The following is a 25,883-nucleotide window of genomic DNA, read 5'->3' on the forward strand; positions in this document are numbered from 1 at the left end:
GGTGAGCAGGAGAAGCTTATTTTAAAACATTTAAAAATCCTACTGACCCCAAACTTTTGACCGTTCGTGTATTACACCCTTTTTTCATACACCCTTATGTTCAATATTTTTTATCCATTTCTCTTTGAATATAAACAGTTATAATAAACTTATTTTAATTAAAATAACAAGTTATTAAAAAATCTCAACATTGTTTATTATTTTAAGATGTTTTTTTTTCTGATTTTCCTCATTATAAAAAAATGTATTTAATAATTTTCTCTAACATATTATTTTTGGACCGTGATCCTAAGTTATTTTGTTAAAATAGATTTGGTTTTGCTTTTGGATTTGGTGTTTATTGACATAATGTATATACACAAATATGTATTTGAAATTATCAAAACTACCTACACAAACTTCCCATCATTGTGCCACTTGTGCACACACAATTTTTCTTTGAACAAGTTGGAAATGCTTTGGTACATCCATGCAAATGGTTATGTACAATTCTCTGATGTGTCTACATTGTCAATTGCTTATCAGAAATCTGAAAGAGCTTACCAGGTATGTTCACACACACTGTACAAAGAATTTGTTTTCATGACAGAGCTTCTACAGTGGAACAGAATTACAGTTACAAGACAAAAAGCAGATAATAAAAATATTTTTAAAAACATAAGTAAATAGTGAATGCTAATATGCAAATTGACAAGTGTATGTACAAGTATATTACTATATACAACGTTATATGTGCAGCTGTTATGTGCAAATTGGCATGTAAAGTATACATTTATGTATTTATGTAGTATACTTACTGCATGTTCATCAAAATGTATTATAACAGGTCTTCCACAACATTAAGGCAATAGTACACAGCATATATTCTTTACATGCGAAATGGTTGAACAAGTTGTCATAATATGTCAAGCATATTTCTATACATTTCTATAATACTTTTGTTTCTAAATCTGCATTTAATGAACCATAATGTTTATATATACAGTTGCAATGAGAACTATTAGGCCTTCTTTGATTTTTTATTTTTTTATATTTTCCAAACGATGTTTAACAGAGCAAGGAAATTTTCACAGTATGTCTGATAATATTTTTCTTCTGGATATTTGTTGTATTTCGGCTAGAATAAAAGCTGTTTTTATTTTAAATGATTAGCCTCTTTAAGCTATATTTTTCCTTGATAGTCTACAGAACACCATCGTTATACAATAACTTGCCTAATTAAACTAACCCGGCTAGTTAACCTAATTAACCTAGTTAAGCCATTAATTGTCACTTTAAGCTGTATAGAAGTGTCTTGATAAATATCTATACAAATATTATGCACTGTCATCATAGCAAAGATAAAATAAATCAGTTATTAGAGATGAGTTTTTGTGGCCCAACAGACAGGAAAGCTAGTAGGTGTAAGAAGGCTGCACTGTAATTTCTACAGCACTACATGTGCAGTTTATCCTAAGGAGATTGTTCAGTTTTTGTGCTGTGCAGTACTGTCTTTTCTTTTCTGCATCACAATGACATGGAATGTCAACAAATTACAGTCCCTTTAGTTCCTTTTATCAATCTGAGGTTGCCAACTTATTCAGCATATGCTTTACGCAGTGGTTTCCCATCCAGCTGCAATCCATCACAGGGAAACATCCAATCATACTCATTCACACACACACTCATACAGTCATACACTATTTTAGCATACCCATTTTACCTGTACCGCATGTCTTTGGACTGTGGGGAAAACCGGAGCACCCGGGGGAAACCCATGCGAACACAGGGAGAAACACAGAAACACCAACTGACCCAGCCGAGGCTTGAACCAGAGACCTTCTTGCTGTGAGGCGAACGTGCTACCCACTGCATCATTACGTCACCTCAAGGTGTATTCTATAATTTACAATAATTGCCATCAAAACTGTAGCCATAGTTTTCATCAGATCATCCCTCCAGAGTACACAGTGATGTTGATAACATGACTAAGCGTTTCGACTGTCTTATCCATACATGTTCATTGGCCCAGATGTTTATTTTTGGGAGATGAACTAAGGATTCTGAGCAAAAGACATACTTTAATTGGCAGGTAATCCATGGTGTTTTGCTTTTTGTTAGAGTTGTTGAGAAACACATTTACTGTTTTGCAAATTTTAAGGATGATTAGAGAAATGTACCAAAGCAATTTAGAAAATTTTAATTTAAAAGAGAGATCTGTGAAGACTGTACTCATTTATGATAGATAGACAGAAAAACAGATATAGACAGAGATAGATAGATAGATAGATAGATACACTGTAAACGATTTCTGTTGTTTTCACAGTATTATACTGCATTTCTCAACAGTTTTTTACTGTATAAGCTGTGCACAGTGTGTTACTGTATATATTGTTGTTTTCACAGTATAATAATGTATTTTCAACTTTTCTATACTGTGAACATGGTTAACAGTATGTTACTGTAGATTTTATAATGAATTTTGGGGAAAAATCCGTTACTGTGCATCTAAATACAGTACTGCAAATGACCAAGAACAACTCCACACACACTATATATTATGATTATTATGTTTATTTATTTTTAGACAAATTATTTTGTGAAGTAAATAACCTAACCAGTTTCTTCAGACTGTTCAGTGCATTAAACTGTCCCCTGGTTTTCCATTTTTGGGTGCACTTTATAAGGCAACATGGAAATATTAAATAATATTTAATAAACATAACTTTGTGCTAAACCAAAACGTAAATTGGAACAAAAATAAATTGATTCACGTAACCAAAGACTGTTAAACACACAAAATGATTTCAAAGTCAGTTTAAATGTCAGAGTGACCAACCTGCTTTAGACGGATTCAAGAATATTGGGCGCCCATATTGGCCACCGTAGAGGGCACATATCTCCACATTTTCAAAACGACATTTTAAAATACGCACTATCTTAATAAATAAACCACAGAATTGAGTTTAAAACAACTACATTCTCGCATGAAAAACGGTTTAAACTTTATTTCATAACACATTTATTATCTAGTCATCGAAGACAGGGGCATGTCTCAATAATGTCTAGGCCGATTAAAGCATGAGGTTTGCCGGATACATGAGTGACGGAGCGCCGTCAACCCCTGGAGGTCAGAATCTCCCCTATCGGCAAAGCACACTTAAAATTAGACATGATATCTAAAAACAAACCACAGATTTGAGTTTGGAAGAACATGAAAAACTGTTAAAACTTCATTTCGTGACATATTAAACGCAATATTTATATGATCTGGCTTTTCTCATCCGCTATTATATTTGCTTGTTGGTGTGAAATGAACTCTGGGAGAAAAAATATTAATTCTCAAAACACTTCAAGCGAACCTTATTCTTATTGTTAAAGTCAGATATATGTAATATTTTCGCTGGTAAAGTGAGAAGAAAAAAAACAATATTACTATTTTATAAATATCACGTTTGCACTGGTTCGGTTCAGCACACAAACGACACCGAATCGGATTGAACCGTTTGCTCAGGAATTATTTTATCACACGTGTTAACAAGCACATTCAGCAATATGTGTATAAATGTGTGTGGCCGAGCAGTATAACGAAATAGTAATGATTCATTGTTGTGTCTTACAATAATATACAAAAAGGAATCGGTTTTAGGCGGACTCGACTCTTTACTGTTCTAAGGAGCCGATTCATAAAGCCGAGCCGACTCGATTCGACCTTCACCAGGCAAGCAACGGCTCTTCTAATTTGAAATCCACCTGTCGCCTTTTCTTCCAGTGAATTCATCCTCGGTAAGTGTTTAAAAGTCAAATTCTGTTCGTTAAAGGATTGTTTTGTGTATATTTCCGTGTAGTGTGTGTGTAATTTAAAATAATTAACCAAGTTACTTTAGTTGTAAGTTAGGTACTTATGTCACGTTATTCGACGCCAGACCGTGTTTGTAGTGTTTGCGAGGTATTAGATAAGGTAATTACAGTGAGTTTATCTTGAGTGAGTTTTTGACCATAGTAACGTTAAGTTACCTGAAAAAAACTTGGGGTTAACTGCATTAATGAATTCTCTATTTCAGCACAACACTGAGATGAAGGCAAAGTCACCATGAAAAGTTAAACGTTTAACGTTAAGGTAAGCTCTGGTCTTCATGTGGTCATTATGACCAAGTTATCATTATGGTTAAATTTGTAAACTGTAAGTTAGTTATTCAAACTAAACTCACAATGAAATAAGTGTAACTGTTTTATTAAATTGAGCTGATAATAAAATTCAGTTGATGTCTTTTAAGCTAACGTTAATATTAACATAATTCATATTAATTGTCTATTTCTCACTGGTTAATGAGCTTATTGTATAACGTTATTGTGTCATTAATTGTACATTTTATTTTTGGTGTTCAGGTGTAGGGAATGATTTGTATACAAATTTATTTGAACCCCATACAGATTTGTATGGTTGTACCATAGATTTAGATTATTAAATGTTAAGTCTTATTTTACTCTTATTATATTTATCTTTTTTGCAACTACAGCAATTCATGCTGAAAAAATGATGCTACCAATCACTCCTCACTTGTTTATTCGAGGTAATGTTGATGTCTTCCTCATTTTGATTAGATTTTGAAATGTCAAGCTGTTCACAGATTTGTTGTGAGGAGTTTCATGTACAACCTCTTTTTCTTCTTCTTCCAGTAGCGACGCAGTGGCACAGTAGGTAGTGCTGTCACCTCACAGCAAGAAGGTTGCTGGTTCGAGTCTCGGCTGGGTCAGTTGGCTGAATACAATGGCATAATGATTCTGCTTGCCCACAGGAGGTACTTGATTTAGTTTTCCTCAAGCGATACATCAGTTTTTATGAGTAATGCGTGACACTTGAATTGAAGGGACAGTTCACCCAAAAATGAAAATAATGGCATCTTTGGCATCCTCCACTTGTTTCAAAATAGTTAGTTTTTTTTTGTTCCATTGAACACAAACTCTTTTTTTTTTTTAAAGAAATTTGGTTCAAATATGGATGTCAATAGTTTCTGGTTTCTAACATTCTTCAAAATATCTGCTTTAGTGTTCAACAGAAATTTAAATGGATTTAAAACACATGGAGTAATGGTGGCAGAATAGTAAACTCTCCTTTTAAATATTTTATTCTGAGATTTATTTAAATGTGTCTTGTCTTTTGCCATATTGTCTTTCTAGCTCAGATTGTGATGGACCTGGAATGTGACACCAGTTACTCTTAAGTCAAGAACCAAATAAAGCACAGATGTGGAGGGATCTGCAACTAAACTAACTGGAGGAAAGGAACCTTTAGGTAAAAACACCTGCTTTATTTAGATCTGAAGTATTTTATTTAGCATAGAGTATTATTTTTTTATTCTTATTCTGATTTAATGTTATGTATATACTGAATATAAGTCATTTAAATTTCACAAATGATTGAATATAAAATATCATCTAGATCAGTGGTTCTCAAACTTTTTTCATCAAGTACCACCTCAGGAACAATTTGTCTCTACAAGTACCACCAAAATGAGCAGTATTGAAATACAGCAGCGTAGTAGGCCCAGTAAAGCAGCTAAAACTCTGCACGGTTAAAAAAAACATGGCAGATTACCTCAAAAACATAGGCTATATGTCATATATGGCATATTATATACATCATTTTTGGTAAATTTTGAATGTGTGTAGCATGTACATGACATATTTCATTCCTCCGCGTACCACTAAAAGGAAGCCTGCGTACCACTAGTGGTACACGTACCACAGTTTGAGAACCACTGATCTAGATGTCTTATTTTTTATTGTCTTAAACATTGGTGCTCAACCCTGTTCCTGGAGATCGACCTTTCTGCAGAGTTTAGCTCCAACCCTGATCAAACGCAACTAAACAAACTAAATAGTATCTGAAGGAGCACTTGGTAAATAAAGACAGGTGTTCTTGATCAAGGTTGCAGGTAAGCTCTGCAGAAAGGTAGATCTCCAGGAACAGGGTTGAGCACCCCTGATCTAAATGCTCAAAAATGCTGTTTCAGAGGTGAGGTTGGATGTAGTTCAGAAATAGATTCATTAGGATCAATGCTTAAAGTAAATGTTTACTTCTCTCTGTAGGCCAAACATGCTTAGTATCCCACACATTTTAATGAATTATTTATTTTGGTTACTTTTACATCTATATATGGGTAAGCAAGTATTTAATAAATAAAATTATTTTAAACCACTTAACCAAATGACTCTATTACCCTAGCTTCTGGGAAAAAAACATGTAAAATAACAGATTTTTTTTTTACAGTGTGGGTGAACATACTACCTTGATGTCCAACAAAGACTGCACAAGAGCTCATTTGATGGCACACATTCTGTCCTGTCTACATCTCTGACGAAGTGCTTCGACATCAGTGAGTAATAAATCTTCATATTATCATGCATTCAGGATTTCTGTAAGCCTATCTTTAATGTTAGTTTGTAATCAGCAGTGACTGTTTTAAAATTTGGTATTTAAATCATTCTTAACGTTTTACTGATGCTGTGCACAGTAACGTCAAGATGATTTAATTTGAGGAAATGTCACTGGTGAGGTGTAATAATATTTATTCGTCTCACTGACATGCCATCACTGCATATTGAAATACAGTAATACGAATTAACCGCAAAATATTATCACAAACATTTCATGAAGTAGACTGCTTGACTACTCTTTATTTCTTTGCTCAACTTTAACACATTTGATCGTGTTGCTGTGCCTTTCGGCAGATTTTGCCAAAAATGAATGCTTAGTGATTACTTTTTTACAAATTTTACAAATGTCAGTAACTTATCATTAGCATTATTTTTTTAAAAATCACCCATGGCTTTCATGTTCTCTAACGTAATCTTGTCTGTAAGTTAGAAGTAGATTTTCACATGTTAAAAGCCTAAAAGTACTTGATTAACATTAGTCACGTTAAATTAATTATTTTATTTATTTATTTATTTTAAATATGTAGCCTCTTAAGGTCAGAATGAACTGTGTTCACCCCTCTTAAATTCGTGGAAGCGCTAGTGTGGTCATGGAATCAGATATTCAAGCTATACAGAATCAGACATTAAGTTAAGATGAGACTTTATTTTTTACATACCTGTGTGGACACTTGACTAGTGTTGACTTGACTGATCTTTTCCCCATTAACGTTAGTGTAATTGTAAATAGACAACAATCTGTATTTTGCCAACAAAAACGATAAAAAACAGTGTTTTTATATATATATATAACAGCAGTGCGGTGTTTGGTTTCTGAATGAATGAAATAATTTGAGGCATGATTAGTTTTTACTCCAGTGATTGATTTTGCTTGTCGTTTTTGCAGGATCATCAGAATTGCTCCTGCCCTTTTTCACTGTCCCTTTTCCACAACATCATTTGGCCTTCATCATTTCGTGTCTTGTAGCAGTATTTTCACCTGTTTTTAAAATTGTAATACTTTTTGATGCATTAATTGTTGACTGGTTTTAATGATCAATTGTTCATTAGTGTTCTGTTGCTGTGTTATATTGAATAATTGCTACTGTTTCAGTAGGGTTTACACAATAAACTTTTATTGTGAAGTTAAAGTTTCAGTTTCTTTATTTTTCTTGTATTTCTTGAACAGTTAAAATAACATTTGTGCAATTTTTGAACTTTTTTTGCTCATTATAAAGTAGCACTGTTAAATACAATAAAATAACATTTAATAACTGTAAAATACTATACAGTAATAATGAAAGTAACGTTAAAATACCGTAGTTCTGCATGGTAAAAATGTACAGTAAAATACTGTTTTCAGTTTTGCAGTATGTGTATTACTACTGTAATTGGTGTTACAGTATAAAAAGAAAACAGTAAAATGATGTATTACATTTTACAGTAAATCTAATACTAATGTAATTAGTATTACAGTAATGTTACTGTTTTATGAAATACAGCAGCTACTGGATAATTGTTGCCAGTAACTTACTGTTAATTTAACAAGAAATCGTTTACAGTGTAGATAGATAGATAGATAGATAGATAGATAGATAGATAGATAGATAGATAGATAGATAGATAGATAGATAGATAGATAGATAGATAGATTGATTGATTGATTCCAAGGTGCCGTAGTACAAAGTTCCATGTACACATAACAAAATATTACCACACAACATATGGTACATCATTTTTTAGATGCATCTGCCTCCCCACTGAACTCATTTAATGAATGAATGGCTACCATTATAAATAATTTCTACTTCTTTCTAGAATTTAGTTCTATTTGTCCTGCAAACAGGAACTCTGAAACGACATCCTGATGGCAGCGGCTGAAACACAGAGAACAATGGGTGATGGGTGATACCCTGAGCTCTCTTTAAAGCAAAATTATGGTAAATTATCATTGGACCAGTTTGGTTAAAACCAATGATCTTGCCTGCTACCTTCACAAGACTACCCAACCTGTTCTTATTTGACACACTCAGATTACCAAGCTACAATGCAGAAAAATAAAACACATTTAATAAGTTGTTTATTGAACAGTGTCATCATAGAGACACAAACCCCAAACGATCCAAGTTTCTTTGCTGAACATTTATTTAGACAGCCTGGGTGTTAGGTTAAAATGTCAACATATTGTCAGTAACGACCCCTAGATATTTATTTGTCAACAATTTCAATGTCTAAGTCTATAATATTTGTTATGCTGTTTGTAGGAGAAGCCTTTGTGTAATCACCATGTCTTTTGTTTTGTTTACATTCAACTGGAGAAGAAATCTATGACACCAGGAAGAACATTCTGCCACAACTGGGCCATGCCCCAAATCCTGAACATGGAGGAGACTCAAAATCACTGAATCGTCAGCATATTTTATGATATGACATTGATATTTCTGTACATACTCCGACAATCATTAGTCTACATGATGAACAGACGAGGTGAGAGGCAACAACCTTGAGGGGACCCAGTGGAACAATGCTGAAGGTCAGAAAGAGCACCACTGACTCTGACACACTGCAGACGTCCCGCTAAAACATCCAGAATCCATCCACAAATATTAAGATCCAAGTTAAAAAGAGAAATTAACTTCTCCACCAACAAATGTGGCTTCATAGTATTAAAAGCAGAAGAGAAATCAGTAAATAACAAGCTGGCATGGGTCTTGGGCTTTTCCAGGTGATTAAACGGTTAATTCAACAGTGTAAGATTAGCATCTTTAACTCTCCTGCTCTGTCTTAATGCAAACTGTAACAGATCAAAATATCACCTTTAATAAATCTCTTAAACTACTTCATAACTAATGAAGCAAACGCAACAGGTCTGAAATCATTTAACTACCGAAGGAAACTTATTTTTGGCTATAGGAACAATAACAGATTTCTTCCCAATTTCAGACAGACAGACAGACAGACAGACAGACAGACAGACAGATATAGATAGATAGATAGATAGACAGACACAGACAGACAGACAGACAGATAGATAGATAGATAGATAGATAGATAGATAGATAGATAGATAGATAGATAGATAGATAGATAGATAGATAGATAGATAGATAGATAGATAGATAGATAAACACACACACACACAATTGAATACCTAGGCCTATCTCATCTCAAACTGAAGAATGCTAAGAGTGCTTGAATTTTTTTAATTAATCCAGTGCTAGAAATTGTTTTCCTAGATTTACAAATTATACATTTAAGTAAAACATACCTTTTGTTTTATTCTGTAAACTACTGATGTTATACATGGTGACTTTTCTCTGTACAGTCCTACAGTTTTTACTGCAATTGCAATGCGGTATAACGGGCACAAGAGGGCGCACGTGCTCAATTTTCACAACAATAAGAAAACTTACTACAGAAGTTATGGCACAAAGAGTGAAACATTTAAAACTTCTTTTTCCAGTATTTTTCTCATCAGTGACTGGAATATTAAGTCATCAATTTCCACTGGTATTAGCAAGCATGACCATTTTCTGTTTTAAGGTGTGCAGTGTTATTTTTTGTTTGTTTTGTTAAGGCAAAAGTTCAACGTGCATAAGAAGTTCGCTTTAAGTTCTCTCCAACTCAAACGAACCCCTGTGGAACTCAAAACAAGCGGAAACCAAAGTAGAAACCAAATCAGCTTAGCATAAAAGTTGGACAAACTGCGTTAGTCAAGACGCTCAAGAAAACAAGTCGCGTTTGCCCAGTAACCATAGCAACAGTACGTAGTTCGAGCTGTTTCCGTCACCTTCAGACATACGTCAACAAAAAAGTCCTGCTGTTATTATCTCTTTAGTCACCACAAGACTAAAGCGTTTTTTTCATCGCTTCATTACTCAAAACGGATAGTGCATTGCACTAAAATACATCTTCGCATACGCGAAACAGCAAATTACTGACAGATATTCGTCAAAAAAAGGGTCGACCCTCTTGAAGGTCAGCGAATAATTGGCGGAAAATTTGTTAACTGCTTTAATACACATTACTCAAGCTGTCCCCCTCCAGCATATCCCTCAGCCCGTTCCCCGCAGTAGATGCCGTGCTGGTCGCCATGATGATGTCGGTTTTTGCCTGCAGCAGCAGCAGCGAGCAGTGAGAGAGAGACACACACGGTGACCGGGAGCAGCGGCGGCGGCGGCGGCAGAGAGTCCTCCGCGCACCGACATGACCGAGGAGGACGCACATTTCCAGCCCCTCGCCTCGACAAGTGCATAACAGTTTCCGAAAGCAAGATTTGCTCCTTCCGCCAGGGTTTTGTATCCACGAGGAGAGGAATTTAAAGGAAAAAACAGCTTGCTAAGGCTTTCGCAGTCCTGGCAGAGGAGGGGCATATGGGGCTTTGTAGCAATGCAGATCCCGTGCTGCTGATGCGCTTTTGTTACTGCATAATGGATAACCACAGATATCACCATATCTCAGGGGATTGCTTTAAACTTCTTTGGTGACTTCTTTTGTGCAAACTGTCCTTCAAAGGAGACGCTGCAGTCGGGAATACATAAGCCTAGGTTATATACGTCAAATCCACCGGCCAGGGCAGGGTCGATGGCTGTAAGTTCTCTGCACCTACGGACTGCGAATTCATGATGTTGTGGATTGATATATGGAGGAATCCTTGCGAAAGGAACCATGATTGACTCCTTATCTTTTTGAGTCATTAAGCTTTTTTTGTGCAAATACTGAGCATACTGTGAGGCATCAGCACCATTTGAAACCATGTCTGTGGAGGTGCGTTTAAAGAAGCTGGAGAAACTGATTATGGATGGCCCGTCTCAGTCCAGCGGCCAGTGCTTCAGCATGGAGACCTTGTTGGATATCTTAGTTTGCCTGTACGACGAGTGCAGCAGTTCTCCCATCAGAAGAGAGAAGAACGTCCTGGAGTTTCTAGACTGGGGTAAGATGCACATTTCATGCATTGCACGGCTTGTCTTTTCTCGCGTCCCACACGCCGGTTGTTTAGTTATTCATTCACTGACATATGCGAGAGGCAAACAAACTATTGTTTTATCGTCTGACGTTAGCCAGCTGCTTTCAGACAAAAGTTGCTGCACGGAAAAGTCATTGAGTTGTTTTTCGAGGGGGGAACAGAAATGAAGGTGACATCATCGCTGGACTGGTTTGTGCATGAATGTGGAATGTGAAGCTCACCTTTATGAGTCCTACTGCTGAAACAAGGTGGATACACTGCAGCGGGCCTTCGCGGTGACATATCTGAAGAAATCATTTATTTATGGCTTCAGAATAACATGGGAGAACATTATTCTGACGTACCAGTGTGTATTATTGCTGTAGCATATCCGTGTCCATGTTTATTTTTGGTGTGTAAATGATTTATGTTCACTTGGTAAGGTTTTGAGGAGATGAAGAATAGAAAACAAGTCAGGAAAATGCTGTTTTATTCTTCATGATCTGTCGTTTATGGGCGCCGGCATTTTTGGGGTCACATGACCAGCCTTGTCATGCAATTGAATATAAATATGTTTACTTTAAATACCGATTTCAGTCATGGGTAAAGCCACCTTATTACACAGAATTGCAAGAGTTTATCTCAGCACATGTTCAAGTAAAACAAGAACTTCAACGATAGCACATACACAATATAAACATTCCACAAACCCACCATAGTCTCTTTTCCTGTTGTCACTTATGCTCCTTTTAACCTTTTATTTGCATTTTGTAATATCTTAAAGTGGGCAACATGGTGGCTTTGTGGTTAGCACTGTCGTCTCACAGCAAGAAGGTCACTGAGTTCTGACTGGGCCAGTTGGCATTTCTGTGTGGAGTTTGCATTATGTTTTCATTATGTTTATGTGGGTTTCCTGTGTGTGCTAACCTCGAGTCCAAACACACGCGCTATAGGTGAGTTGGATAAACTAACTACTGGCAGTAGTGTATGTGTGTTAACGAGTGCGTAACCTAGTTTCCCAGTACTAGGTTGCAGTTCTCCGCTGTGGAAAACATATGCTGGATAAGTCGGCGGTTCGTTCTGCTGTGGTGACCCCCTGATGAATAAAGGGACTAAGCCGAAGGAAAACTAATTCATGTATCTTAAAGCAGGGGTGTCCAAACTTGAAGTCTTGGAGGGCCGGTGTCCTGCATAGTTTAGCTCCAACTTCCTTCAACACACCTGCAAGGAAGTTTTTAGTATACCTGGAAAGAGCTTAATTAGCTGTTTCAGTTGTGTTTAATTGGGGTTAAAACTAAAATATGCTGGACACCGGCCCTCCTGGACCAAGTTTGGACACCCCTTTCTCAAAGTATTTTAATGTGGTTTTATATAACTTTAAAGTACTACATATTTGGAAATAAAATGCACTATAAACTTCCATTACCTGACATAGCCCTGGTTAACAGTAAGTACATCTTACAGGACTTTTCTGGTACTTATTATTCTTAATAGCATTTCAGTATAAATGTAATATGGATGTACTACTTTGGGCGTGCTACCGGTTATGTTGTTTCCTTCTTTTCACATATCTTGTCACGTGTGGTCATGGTATATTAATGTACCTATCATATATACACACTTCTGATTCTGGCGGGTAGTAATAGATTGTATTTTGTTCATAGTCTTCATAAATTCTTTTTTTGTCACATTCTGTGTTCTGTTCTGCGTATGTATAGTAGGGAATTATTCATGAATTTGCATGCAGCCCTGTTATATATTTACCAGTATGAACTTCAGCCCACCATGCCAGCATGTTTTATTATCATGTTTAAAAAACACTGGTACTCTCAGACCAAGATGCTGAATGTAAACAAAACCCTACTTTAAATGAAACAGGCAACCTTTAATAGAGCCCGAGTTCACCCTGCATCTGTGAATGATCTAATTGCCAGTTTAAAGTGGAGCAGAAATGGCCTTCTGTCTCTAGAAAAAAAAAGTTTGGCTCAACTAACTGTCATGTTACGTAACTTTCTGAGAAATGAATAGAATGCAACAAACAGCATGGGTTTAGATTCACCGGCACATCATCTGAATGCAGTGACAATTTACAGCAAAGTCCCTGCTTAGTTTGGTTGTTTTGTTTACATTCCTCTGTCCTTTAATTTCAATGAAAATGACAATTGAACATGCCTTTACCCTCTTAACTGCTACCCTACTTTTCGAGATCAAATTAATTAGATATGATTTATGCATATTATATATTGTCAAAATAAGTTCAGGTTTGGATGCATTTAATATGATGCATTAAATATATAGTAAATAACATCTAACCTGTTGGACGGTGACAGTTAAGGGGATAAGGGATTAAGAATGGCCACAATATGACTACAGTGCATCCGGAAAGTATTTATAACACTTCACTTTTTCCACATTTTTTCAGTTACAACCTTATTCCAAAATAAATTAAATTCATTTATTTCCTCAATATTCTACACACAATACCCCATAATGATAATGTGAAAATCATTTTTTGAAATTGTTGCAGATAAAAAATAAAAAAGCTGAAAAATCACATGTGCATAAGTATTTACAGCATTTGCCGTGAAGCTCTAAATTGAGCTCAGGTACATTCTGTTTCCACTGATCATTCTTGAGATGTTTCAGCAGCTTAATTGGAGTTCCCCTGTGGTTAATTAAGTTGATTGGACATGATTTGAAAAGGCATACACCTGTCTACATAAGGGTTTACAGTGCATGTCAAAGCACAAACCAAGCATGAAGACAAAGGAATTGTCTGTAGACCTCCGAGACTAGATTGTCTCTAGGCACAAGGCTGGGGAAGGTTACAGAAAAATTGTGCTGCTCTGAAATTTCCAATGAGCACAGTGGCCTTCATCATCCGTAAGTCGAAGATGTTTGGAACCACCAGGACTCTTCCTAGAGCTGGCCGGCCATCTAAGCTGTGTTATTTGTGGAGAAGGGCCTTAGTCAGGGAGGGGATCAATAACCCGATAGTCACTCTGTCTGAGCTCCAGCGTTCTTCTGTGGAGAGAGGAGAACCTTACAGCAGGATAACCATCTGTGCAGCAATCCACCAGTCAGGCCTGTATGGTAGAGTGGCCAGACGGAAGCCACTCCCCTTCTGGAATTTGCCTAAAGGCATCTGAAGGACTCTCAGACCATGAGAAACAAAATTGTCTGGTCTGATGAGACTACAATTGAACTCTGTAGTGAATGCCAGGCATTACAATTAGAGAAAAGCAGGCATCGCTCATCACCAGGCTAATACCATCCCTAGAGTGAAGCATGATGGTGGCAGTATCATGCTGTGGAGATGTTTTTCAGCAGCAGGAATTGGAAGACGAGTTAGGATAGAGGGAAAGATGAATGCAGCACTGTACAGAGACATTCTGAATGAAAACCTGCTTTAGAGTGCTCTTGACCTCAGGCGTGGGCGACGGTTCATCTTCCAGCAGGACAATGACCCAAAGCACAGCGCCAAAATATCAATGGAGTGGCTTCATAACAACTCTGTGAATGTCCTTGAGTGGCCCAGCCAGAGCTCAAACCTAAATCCCATTGAACTTCTTTGGAGAGATCTGAAAATGGCTGTTCACCGTCACTTCCAATCCAGCCTGATAGAACTTGAGAGGTACTGCAAAGTGGAATGGGCAAAAATTCCCAAAGACAGGTGTGCCAAGCTTGTGGCATCATATTCAAAAAGACTTGAGGCTGTAATTGCTGGCGAAGGTGCAGCAACAAACTATTGAGCAAAGGCTGTGAATACTTCTGTACATGTGACTTTTTCAGGTTTTTTTATTTTTAACAAATTTGCAACAATTTCAAAAAATATTTTTTCACATTGTCATTATGGGGTGTTGTGTTTAGACTGTTGAGCAAATAAATTAATTTAATCCATTTTGGAATAAGGCTGTAAAATGAAAAAGTGAAGCGCTATAAATACTTTCCAGATGCACTGTATATCATTGATGTCGAACATAGGTCAGAACATTATAGATAGAGATATGGTGCATCATTGTGCATGTGTGCTTATGCGAAAAAATTGTAAGTGCCCTTTTCCTGTAGGGAGTCTCAATAGGGCAGCGTCAGGAAACTCTGCTGAGCCGCTGGACACATGATGTCATATGGGGAAACGGCTGCGTATTGTGTTTGTCCCTTTGTAGACCTGTCTATTTAAAGAGCGACTGGATAGGTCACTCACTCATGTGCTCATTAGCACACACTCACTCATTCATACATTATAATGTACAGCGCTGTCATTGGCATACAGACCAAAGTCACAGTTTATTGTAACCAAGGTCAAATTTAGCTCCTCAGGGGACTTTGTGTCTTGGTTCTTAATGACACACTAACACATTTTTACTGCCTCCATTTTTTTCTTTCTAAAATTCACTCCAGCGTAGCTTTGTAAATCTAAAGGCATTCAGAAGACGAATTTGGCCGGTCGCTCTGGTTTTCCTCAACGTCTGACGGCACTTCATAAACACAATTTCAGTGCACGCATCAGCCAGTTATTATGGTTTAGGTAGATCAGTGATGAGGATTCCACATTCAGCGTTGACGGATTGTAATTGGAGCCTTGAAGCCTTCACAATGTACTACAACATAATGAGAATCACATGTATGTTGGGACAAGGCTGCGATGCTACAATTATACGTGAAACCCCCTGGAATGTCCCAGTCCTCCTGAGAAATGCATGCTAAACTTTGCGAGACGCATAATGAATGATTCATATGCATTTCCTTGGCTTTCATTGCCAACCAAGTCTAGACCAGTGACCCAGAGCCATATTGTATTGTACTGATTATTTTTTCATTGTAAAAAATGACTGAATTCATGCAGGCTCCCTGGGCTTTCACTGAAATAGATCTAGGGCCAATTGGCAAAGATGCGGACATACTTGAGCTATTCATTTGCTTTCCCTTGACTGACCCCATAGAGGACAGCTTGGAGGCAGCTTGGGGAAGGGTTTGACGGGGTTTCCCACATGATACATTCATCACACCACGCAGTAGGTTAAACCGGTATTTCCTCGCTACGTTTCAGAACGGACAACATTTAGGGGTGTTTACACAACAGTGTTAATGGAAAGCCTTTTATGCATTTTGGTTGATCGTTTTCATGGCAAAAGTATTTTGAAAATCTTTTTGGAAAACCTTATGTAAAGTACTCGCCATTGTTTGTTGTACATGTTGCTGTGGTAATATTATGGTTTTGCATAATTTTCTTGGTTTGTGATGCAAGGCATGTGAGTTCAGATGCAAAAACCTCTGAATGCCATCTGAAATAATTTTCTAAAATAAGCATTTTTCTCATCTTCCTATTTTTTTTCTCAGTTATTTCACTTTAAAGGTAATGCAAAGGACCTATTCTTTGCCATAAATTTCTATTCGCTGAACATACACACAGGAGCCTGTGAAAAATGCTCTTTTAAGGAAAAAAAATTCTGATGGTTTTTGCATCTGAACTCTTTAAATGCTAGTTTTGTAGCATGATATGTGGCCCTGGACCTCAAAACCAGCCTTATATTTTATATTTTTCAATGAATGAATGAATAAATGAATGAATGAATTAATTTATTTAACAGGGACAATGCACAAAAATGACATTAACCTCAAAGAGGAAAGATGCATTGTGCCAGGTTGTAGCAGGATTGCTAATTTCTACCTGTCAATAAATGGTGCTCTGACGCCTGCCTTGTTTAGTTCAGTTAAATCGCACTACAGGTTGTTTTCCCTCTTGGGGGGGTTCGTTTGTGCTCCAATGATCCAAAGAAGGCAAAAAAATGCTAAGATATATCAATTGTTTCCCTTGGTCCGGACCAAATTAACCCAACCTCAGATGTTAAAGCACCCAAATACATTTTGTAACGTGTAACCTCTATAAATATAATAAAAAAATTATATTGGTGTCAGTAATGCGCATATTACTGTTATTGTTGACCAAAACTGAAAGTATAAAAATAGTTAACATTTTTTGGACATTAAAATGTATAAATACAGTTGAAGTCAGAATTATTAGCCCCCCTGAATTATTAGCCGCCCTGTTTATTTTTTTCCTCAATTTCTGTTTAACAGAGAGGAGATTTTTTTTCAGCACATTTCTAAACATAATAGTTTCAATAAATAATAACTGGTTTATTTTATCATTGCCATGATCACAGTAAATAATATTTGACTAGATATTTTTGAAGACACTTCTATACAGCTTAAAGTGGCATTTAAAGGCTTAACTATGTTAATTAGGTTAAATAGCCAGTTATGGTAATTAGGCAAGTTATTGTACATCGATGGTTTGTTCTGTAAACTATCAAAAAAAAAACAAAAAGAATAGCTTAAAGGGGCTAATCATTTTGACCTTAAAATGGTTTTTAAAAAAATTTGAAACTGCTTTTACTCTAGCCTAAATAAAGCAAATAAGACTGAAGAAAAATATTATCAGACACACTGTGAAAATTAGCTTGCTCTGTTAAACATCATTTGAGAAATATTTAAAAAAGAAAAACAAATTCAAAGAGGGGCTAATAATTCTGACTTCAACTGTTTTTATATTAGCGTAACCACAGATACAGGGACATGCTCATATGTCACCTTATAAACAGACCAGCTGATCTTCGCGGCTTTAAAATGCTCCAGTGTGTCTGTATCTGTAGTTACACTCAGAAAATAGCGGTGAGTTTGATGACAAGAGAAAAGTTTGTTTACAATTGTTTGCAATTCATTTATTTAGCAGTTTTTGTCCTATATTATTTTTCTAATAGTATATTTAAAGGTGAAGTCATTGGACACATGGCAATGTGACAGGATTTTACAGTCCATCCGCTGCATACTTACACGTCCTGCTAAAATGCAAGGCATGCCAGACCCCTGAGCTGCTCCACACTGAGGTGTAAGAGCAATGCCAAACTCCCAAAATAAAGCCTCGGCACTGCAGAGATCTGGATGCATTGTTCTTCCCCGTCACATGATGTTTCTCCTGCTGAGGGCCTGGATCGCTCGCCTGTAATAGTATGGTTTAAAGCCAAAGAATTCACCTCTTCTCCCTCATCTGTCTCCATTCCCACTCTCCGTCAGCACACCCTCCAGCACAGTCAAACAGAAACATCTTATTTAGTGCTAACATTGTACACTCAGAAGCCCGCCCATGCCTGAAGCTGTAGTCTGTTCACATACATATATGGGAAGAGGGTATGTTTTTGTCATTGTATATGTATTTAGACACATGTTTAGGGTGTGTTTCACCAATACAGATCTGTCACAGGAGATAGACACGCACGACAGCCAACACCGCAGTGCACTGGTGCTCTGAGACCCTCCATTGCACACTGTAGATGAAGGATTGTTGCACTCCACTTAGGCTAAGGGCAGATTTGCATAGAAGTGCTGACTCAGTGCTCTGATGTGCAGTGTGAAGGGGCTTGTGAGACAGCTGTTTGATGCCCACGCTCTGTCGTCGCGCTCTCTGTCTTTCTCTCAATGTATCCTAGTTTTCAATTGGCAAGCATCTTAATCAGTCTGACGATTTCTGGTGCCAGCGTTGGCAGAGGAATATAACAGACACAGTCTTGGTTTCAATTGGCATTTGAGATTTGAGGAAAGCATTGGTGACACTTGATCTTTGTTGTAAACAAAAACGAAATGCTGCACAGTCATCTATATTTATTATGTAAAATGTTATTTTATTTTTTTCTACAGTTTCTGTTTAATAGAGAGAAGATTTTTTTTCAGTACATTTGCAAACATAATAGTTTTAATAACTTATTACTAATGACTGATTTCTTTTATCTTTGCCATGATGACATTAAATAATATTTTACTAGATAATTTTGAAAGATACTAGTATAAATGAGCAATTTAAAGGCTTTACTAGGTTATTTAATTAGGTGTGCATTTCCCAAACAACGGCATAATTTGCGGCTGAACTATTATTGTACAATGCATCATTTGGGAAAAGATTGATGTAGTGACGAGTGTTTCCCAAAACCATGGTTCCTTTGTCACAGATCCATTGTTTGTACCATGTTAGTTATAATGTAAAATGACATTATTATTACTATTATTGTTTGTTTATTTATTTTATTTTTATTTTTCTGAAAAGTCTACTTTTACAATTTGGCACATTCAAACCACTGCAGAAATCTTCTAACCAACAGACCCATGTCATATACAGTACAGATACAGATTTCTTTATAAATAACCCTCGATAAATTAAAACCATTAACATATTTTGTTTTTACAAGCTTTGTAGAAGTAACGTAAATTCCGCTTTTGAGTAATAGGTCACCTATAGCTTTCGTCATGAGCCATGGCTGCGTTCAAAATGGCATAAATGATTTCAAAGTGCACTACAAAAAGGAGTGCAATTGTCAATATGAAGATCACTAAAACTGAACTGTAAAAAATATATTTTGAAAGCAAATTACACCTAAGAGAGATGACTTTATTGCTTCCTTTTTAAAATCATTTCAAGTTTAAATGTTAGAATGTTCTAAATGAATAGGGCATAGAGGGGATAACTTAATAAAACACAGCCAGGAACTATGCTTCTAACTACAGCGCTAGAATTGTAGTTGCAAGCATACCAGTTTGTGATGCAGTTTGCGAATGTTTGTTGGAACGATGGATTTGGTATATGCAAAATCAACAAACTGTGTTTGTAACTATGTAATTTGCGACCTTACTTAGCTAACAATGGTTTTTAGAAACGCACCCCAGGTTAACTAGGCAATTAGGCAAGTTAGTTAGTCATGTAACAATGGTTTGTTCTGTATTCAATCCTCCTAAAAATTGCTTAGGGGGGCTAATAATATTGACCTTAAAAATTGGAAACCAAATCCTAGCCGAAATGAAGCAAATAAGACTTTCTCCAGAAGAAAAAAATATTGTAGGACATACTGTGAAAGATTCCTTGCCTTGTTAAACATAATTTGGGAAATATTTAAAAAAGAAAAATCATAGAAGAGCTAATAATTTTGACTTCAACAAACTATTTTTTTTAAACAAAATTTTGTGCTTGAAAAACTAAATTAATTATAAAGGCTAAGGGATATCTGTGCGTACAACACTGTTTCCTTATCAATGAAAGAGAGAAAGATAAAGTGAAAGGACGAATGGAGGAGGCTTATTCTTTATCCTCTTGCTGCAGATGCTCTGTTTAACTTTTCTCGGTAGTGAAGCATTCAGTGTTTCTACTTACCAAGTCCCCTATGTAAATAGCAAATGTGCCATGGTGCGATGCAACTGACTGAGATGAGTGAGAATGTGAGATGAGACTCTGATTGATTTATTCTCAAAACAAACCCAGAATTCATTAAGAGAGTAAGCACAACCCTGTTAGACCAGAGCGTAGTTCTCCATTCTTAAAATAGCAAAAGTGGATTTGGACACTCCCTTTATTCTTTTGCGCCATGCACTTAAAACTTTGCGCCTAGATCGTTAAAATGAAGCTCCTAGTGTGGGAAACACTGGATAGTATCTGAGAAAAATAAAACATCACAATGTCAGTTTTATTTTCAATTTCGTTCAGCCCTTTTTTAAACACACTTTTTGCTTTTGTGATTTAAATTATAGTGTCATCCCCACTGTATTCCAATAGACTTCATCACACAGTGAAGGCCATTGCACTCTAAACATGCAGTTTTTTCGGCTTTCTCATTGCTAACACAACAATTATAATAAATGCTGTTCAACCCTTCCCTGGCTCATACAGTGAAAGACAAAGCAGATCATTTAGACTTTCCACAGAGAGAAAAACATCGAGACATACAGATTTGGAACAACATGAGTTAGGGAGTAAATAATGACAGGATTTCCATTTTTGGATGAACTGTCCATATAAATAAGGGATAGTTCAGTGATACACAAACCTCAGTGACAGTGCAGATCAGCCAGTGTCCTCTTCCATTGCTGACCGGCTATAATAATGCTGCGAGCTCACAGTTAGCACTCGGCCTTACTCTGTGCTGCTGCATCCTGATTTATGTGCCTGAAAACTTTGTGTGTGTGTATTTTTAGTGTATGCCCTTGAGCTTTGATGCAGTGGAACAGTAGACCATCCTATCAGAATCCTACCCCATGCACCACTAAGCCATGACACAGTGTGAACCAGAGATTTGACCCCAATGTTCAATAAAGACTAAAAATATGACTATTCCGACTGAATGAGCGACATTAACAAGTACAATGAACACTAGCAGTATCTACTGATATTTTAGTCTGAATAAAGAACAACTGACACATAGATCTGTTTTCCTCCTGAGGTTTTGAATAGTAAAGTGATTTTGCTGAGATTTTTGGTTTTGGTGGGGTTTCTCCTTCGCTAGGCGTTTATTTGTGTTTTGTATCATAGTTTCTAGTCCTCGAGGGTCACGGGAAGCTCTAAGCCGGCTGAACAGAATGATCAAACAGCCTCGAGTGACACAAAATGAGGAAATCCTGCAGTTCTAGTGATTTTTATGTGTCGGTTGTCTTGGCTGACCCTGTAAATGAAGCTAGGCTTCTTTAGCTGTTTTACGTGCTGCTGTTTTTGTTAGCCTCTCACATCACGTGTACGTCAGGCCACGTTTGAACTGAATCTGCCTCTTGAGACTTCCAAATGACAAAAATACCCTCACAGTTCAGTAACTATCACGCATGACCTATGGTTAATGAAGATTTTATGAGCTTTCCAAATGGTAAATGCCAAGTATCTTGAGATAATTACCCTGCATGCTAAAAATGCTGCACCCCTGAGATGAATAGTTAGGCTGAATTGCTGTAATAGCTGCCTTGCTGTAGAAAATGTACACAGCCTAGTGAGGGTTTGTTAAGTGGAAAATGCACACAGTTAAACAGCCATTTTAATAGATTGTTATCAGCCTGAGACAGATGATAAGCATCATGGATGCTTATGGAATGATTATGTTAACTGGTCTTGTTATAATGATTTAACCTTTTGAGGTTTTCTGTTTTCACTGTATAGGTTGATTAGCCTAGCAGCTATTAGGCCTCTTGGACTTTACACTGTAAAATATTGCGTGATTCACAGTTGTTTTCTGTTCATTTAAGAGTGTGAATTGCTTTTTGGGAGTTTTAGCTCTGCTCTGTCCACTTGTAAATTCAACTATGGATTTTTAACATACTGACTTTTATTGACATTTTTGGGGTTGAGACAAGATATTGTTTAAGAAATGATATAGAGAACTAAGTTTATAAAATAACATAAAATGGCAGCTTATTACCAGGTTTTTTACCGTAATTTACAAAACCAAGACATGGGCGATCTGGCCAAAAATCAAAATCTCGATTAATTGAACATTTTAAGGAAAATGTATTTATTTATTTATTTATTTATTTATTTATTTATTTATTTATTTATTTATTTTTATGTTACCTGATAGTTCACTGACAAGTTTTGTACAGGAAATATGTTCTCATTTTACTAGTGAGAGGTTTTTAAATGAAGGGTGTATTACTTGATTGTAAAATAATTGAAGGAAACATGCAGTATATGATTATTTATTAAACGTCATAAGAGAAAATATGCTGTCTCAAGGCATCCCCGGCGCAGCTTCCAATCGCTGTCAATGTAGTGCAAACATGCAATGTGTAGTTACATTTATTGAGAGGTGCGCATGTATACGAGCTTGCGAAGCCGGCACCAGACCATACCTGTGGGTTCGACGCAGAAGTATTAATCAGCCTTAACAGAACGAGGTCATGTGACTCCACACTAGATAGGGAAAGTAATTAAAAAATTGACCTGGAAAAATTAGATCGATTTATAGGTTATGAATGTCGATTTGGAATGTCTATTAATCGTATGGAATGTCGACTTCCATACAATTAGTCGCCTAGCCCTAACACCAACCCAGACAATATATTAAGACTGGGCCGATAAACGATATTATATCGAATAGCGATAACATTTATGTCAATAACAATGATAAGCTCTAGACTTTTTTACTCTATATTGATCTAAGAGCCAATCATAAAGCAGAAATGTGCAATGGCATGGGAATCTAAAAGTGTGTTTATATTAGAGGTGTACTGAATGTTTGGCCACCGAAGACTTAGCGGCCAAAAATATGTTATGCTATTTAATGGACCCTCTAATTTTTGTGGCTTCAGTCATTGTTGAGGTGCTCTTTTAAATCTGGAAGCAACAATTTATATCGGAAACTATCGTTATCGTTCAATATGGAAAATAATTATCAAGATTACATTTTTGCCATATCCTCCAGCTCTACAATGTTAATTAAAAATGTTAATAAAAGTGGATTTTTCAAACTTTTCAACATCAAAAACTTTTGGAGGAAAGATCAAGGTCCCATAATGCAATTCAAAAGCATAAAAAAGTGAAGAAAATTACAGAATAAATCACAAAATATGGAAAACTGTCATTTTACAGATATTTTTTAAAGTGTAGATTCATTAAAATAAATCCAGTCAGCTTCTTATGTAGACAACATTTCATTTCATAATCCTTGCAAATAGTTTATTTTAAAATGGTTAAATAAAATGCTGGCTTCTACCATTTACACAACTAAAAATGAATGCTTATTTTTGTTTTTAAAAATGTTTTGCAAACTTACAATGCTATAATTTACACACATCCATGAAAACGTAACTATGCATTGATGCAGCCTGGAGACCTCAGAGTGGGAGGGACTTCTAGTCAGGGTAGGTTGGGATAAGGCTATAATATAATTAATAGAGCATAATTTTTGTGACCCTGCACAACAATTCTTTGTTTTCATTACTTTAAAGAGTAGGTTTAGAGTTGGGTTTGGTGCAGATGTTAATAAAAGCACAATAAATTGGACTCATGTGTAATTTAGTTCAATTCATTTTTATTTCTGTAGCGCTTTTACTATGTAGATTGTGTCAAAGAAGCTTAACATAGAAGTTCTAGTAAATTGAAACCATGTCAGTACAGTTTTCAGAGTTAAAGTTTGATTTAGTTCTGTTCAGTGTGGTTTAATTTTCACTGCTGAAAGTCCAAACACTGAAGAGCAAATCCATCGATGCGCAAGCCAGCAAGCCAGTGGCAACAGTTGCCAGGAACAAAACTTCACCAATTGACGAAAGTAAAGGTAAAAAACTTTAAAAGAGACCAGACTCAGTTGGGCATGACCATTTCTCCTCTGGCCAAACCTATTGTGCCGAGGTGCAGTACAGGTGCCTGGGGCTGGAGAACGCTGGGCGTACATCGTGGAAAAGCTGTAGATGTGAGTAGGTCACCGGTGGTATACAGGCTGGCCCACGAGATCAGTGCGAAGACTCATCTGTCACTGGGTCTTTCAGGATTCTGAGTCTCATGCTCAGGATATGGCCTGGCCCAGGGTTATGGAGACCTCTAGAAATCCTCTATGGTTGGCATTATTTTTCACGGAACTTGGATCACATCAATGGCATTGCACAATCTCTAGAGACCTTGGGATGAGTATCCCCAGGTGGAATATGAGAACAAAGAAAGATGCTAAAGATGTACATTAAATACCCCAGGAAGTTTGTAAAGCCCCCTTTTAGCTATAAGTTCCACCAATTTGGAGCTGACTTTACTTATACATGATTTAGTTAAGTATTAATAATTATTATAGATATTATTACAAAATTGTTATGCTAACCTTATAATAATAGTTTTTATTTTTAAAACGCTTCAGGTTTGAGGTTACCAACTTAATATTAGAAGGCACATGTCTATGTATTTTGGTTTGGGAACAGAGCTCTTGATTATCCATCATCAAAGGTTTATTTCAATAACTAAGCATGCTAAATGACAAAGAATTATTATTAACTATTCCTAGTTTGGTAACAGAATCTATTAGTGTTGCTACAGTTCTTTCCCTCTCACCAAATGCCCCATGCTACATTCCAAGCCCGAATCGAAGGGGTTTTGTGGGTGTGTTTGGCACTCATGCAGTAGACTGGATTAAAGGCAATGTTGATGGCTGTCACATGTCAAATATATCAAGGTCAGAGATGAGTCCTCTCATTATGAGTGCTGTCAGCATGGATCTGGCCTACTGCGGGGGGTTTGGAAGAAGGGCATGGGTGCGAGGAGGTGCTTCACGGACGAGGGGGATGGGGCTTTTTTTTTAAAGAGAGGGGGGTTTTCACACACACTCCATATATAATTCATGCTGTTGTAGGAAGCAGGTACTGGTTTGAATTTAATATCAGTGATGCTTTTGGTTCTGTTGTAATTCTGTTCTGTAATACACAAAGAATCCAAAACAAAGTGCGTTCTTTTGGAGGGCCTTGCGGTTGAGACGGTATTTGCGTGTCGGCTGTTCAGTAGAGCTGAAAGAACATGGTTTGCCTCCCCCCCCACCTGTCTGTCATCGGTCGACGTGTTTTGCAACATCTTTCTTTGAGAGCCGATCCGCTTTTTGAACTCTCATGTGCATTTGTTCGAGTCTTGTCGCAACACGCTTCACCAAATGCATATTTTCAGGATACTTACGGTTTCAAGTCCTAGCGCTGACACCTTTCCTCCGTAGGTTATAATTAGTAGTTGTTTCCAGCCTAAGGGATTGGCTGTGGCCCAGAAAGT

The 25,883-nt window shown here is 36.7% G+C and overlaps 1 protein-coding gene across 27 annotated transcripts in view; it reads left to right on the forward strand.

Moving 5' to 3' along the window:
- The window catches only part of cdc42bpab (CDC42 binding protein kinase alpha (DMPK-like) b), a 128,543-nt gene that overhangs the window by 2,263 nt on the left and 100,397 nt on the right, over window positions 1–25,883 (forward strand). For 21 of the 27 annotated variants that reach the window (XM_068215516.2, XM_068215519.2, XM_068215517.2 and 18 more), the window contains exon 1: window positions 10,533–11,332. The exons of 5 other annotated variants lie outside the window; for them this stretch is intronic. In XM_068215516.2, coding sequence (XP_068071617.2) covers window positions 11,155–11,332 — 178 coding nt within the window. In that variant the 5' untranslated portion in view covers window positions 10,533–11,154. 27 annotated transcript variants of the gene reach the window in all.

This window comes from Danio rerio, chromosome 20, assembly GCF_049306965.1.
Source record: "Danio rerio strain Tuebingen ecotype United States chromosome 20, GRCz12tu, whole genome shotgun sequence".
Lineage (NCBI taxonomy): Eukaryota > Metazoa > Chordata > Actinopteri > Cypriniformes > Danionidae > Danio > Danio rerio.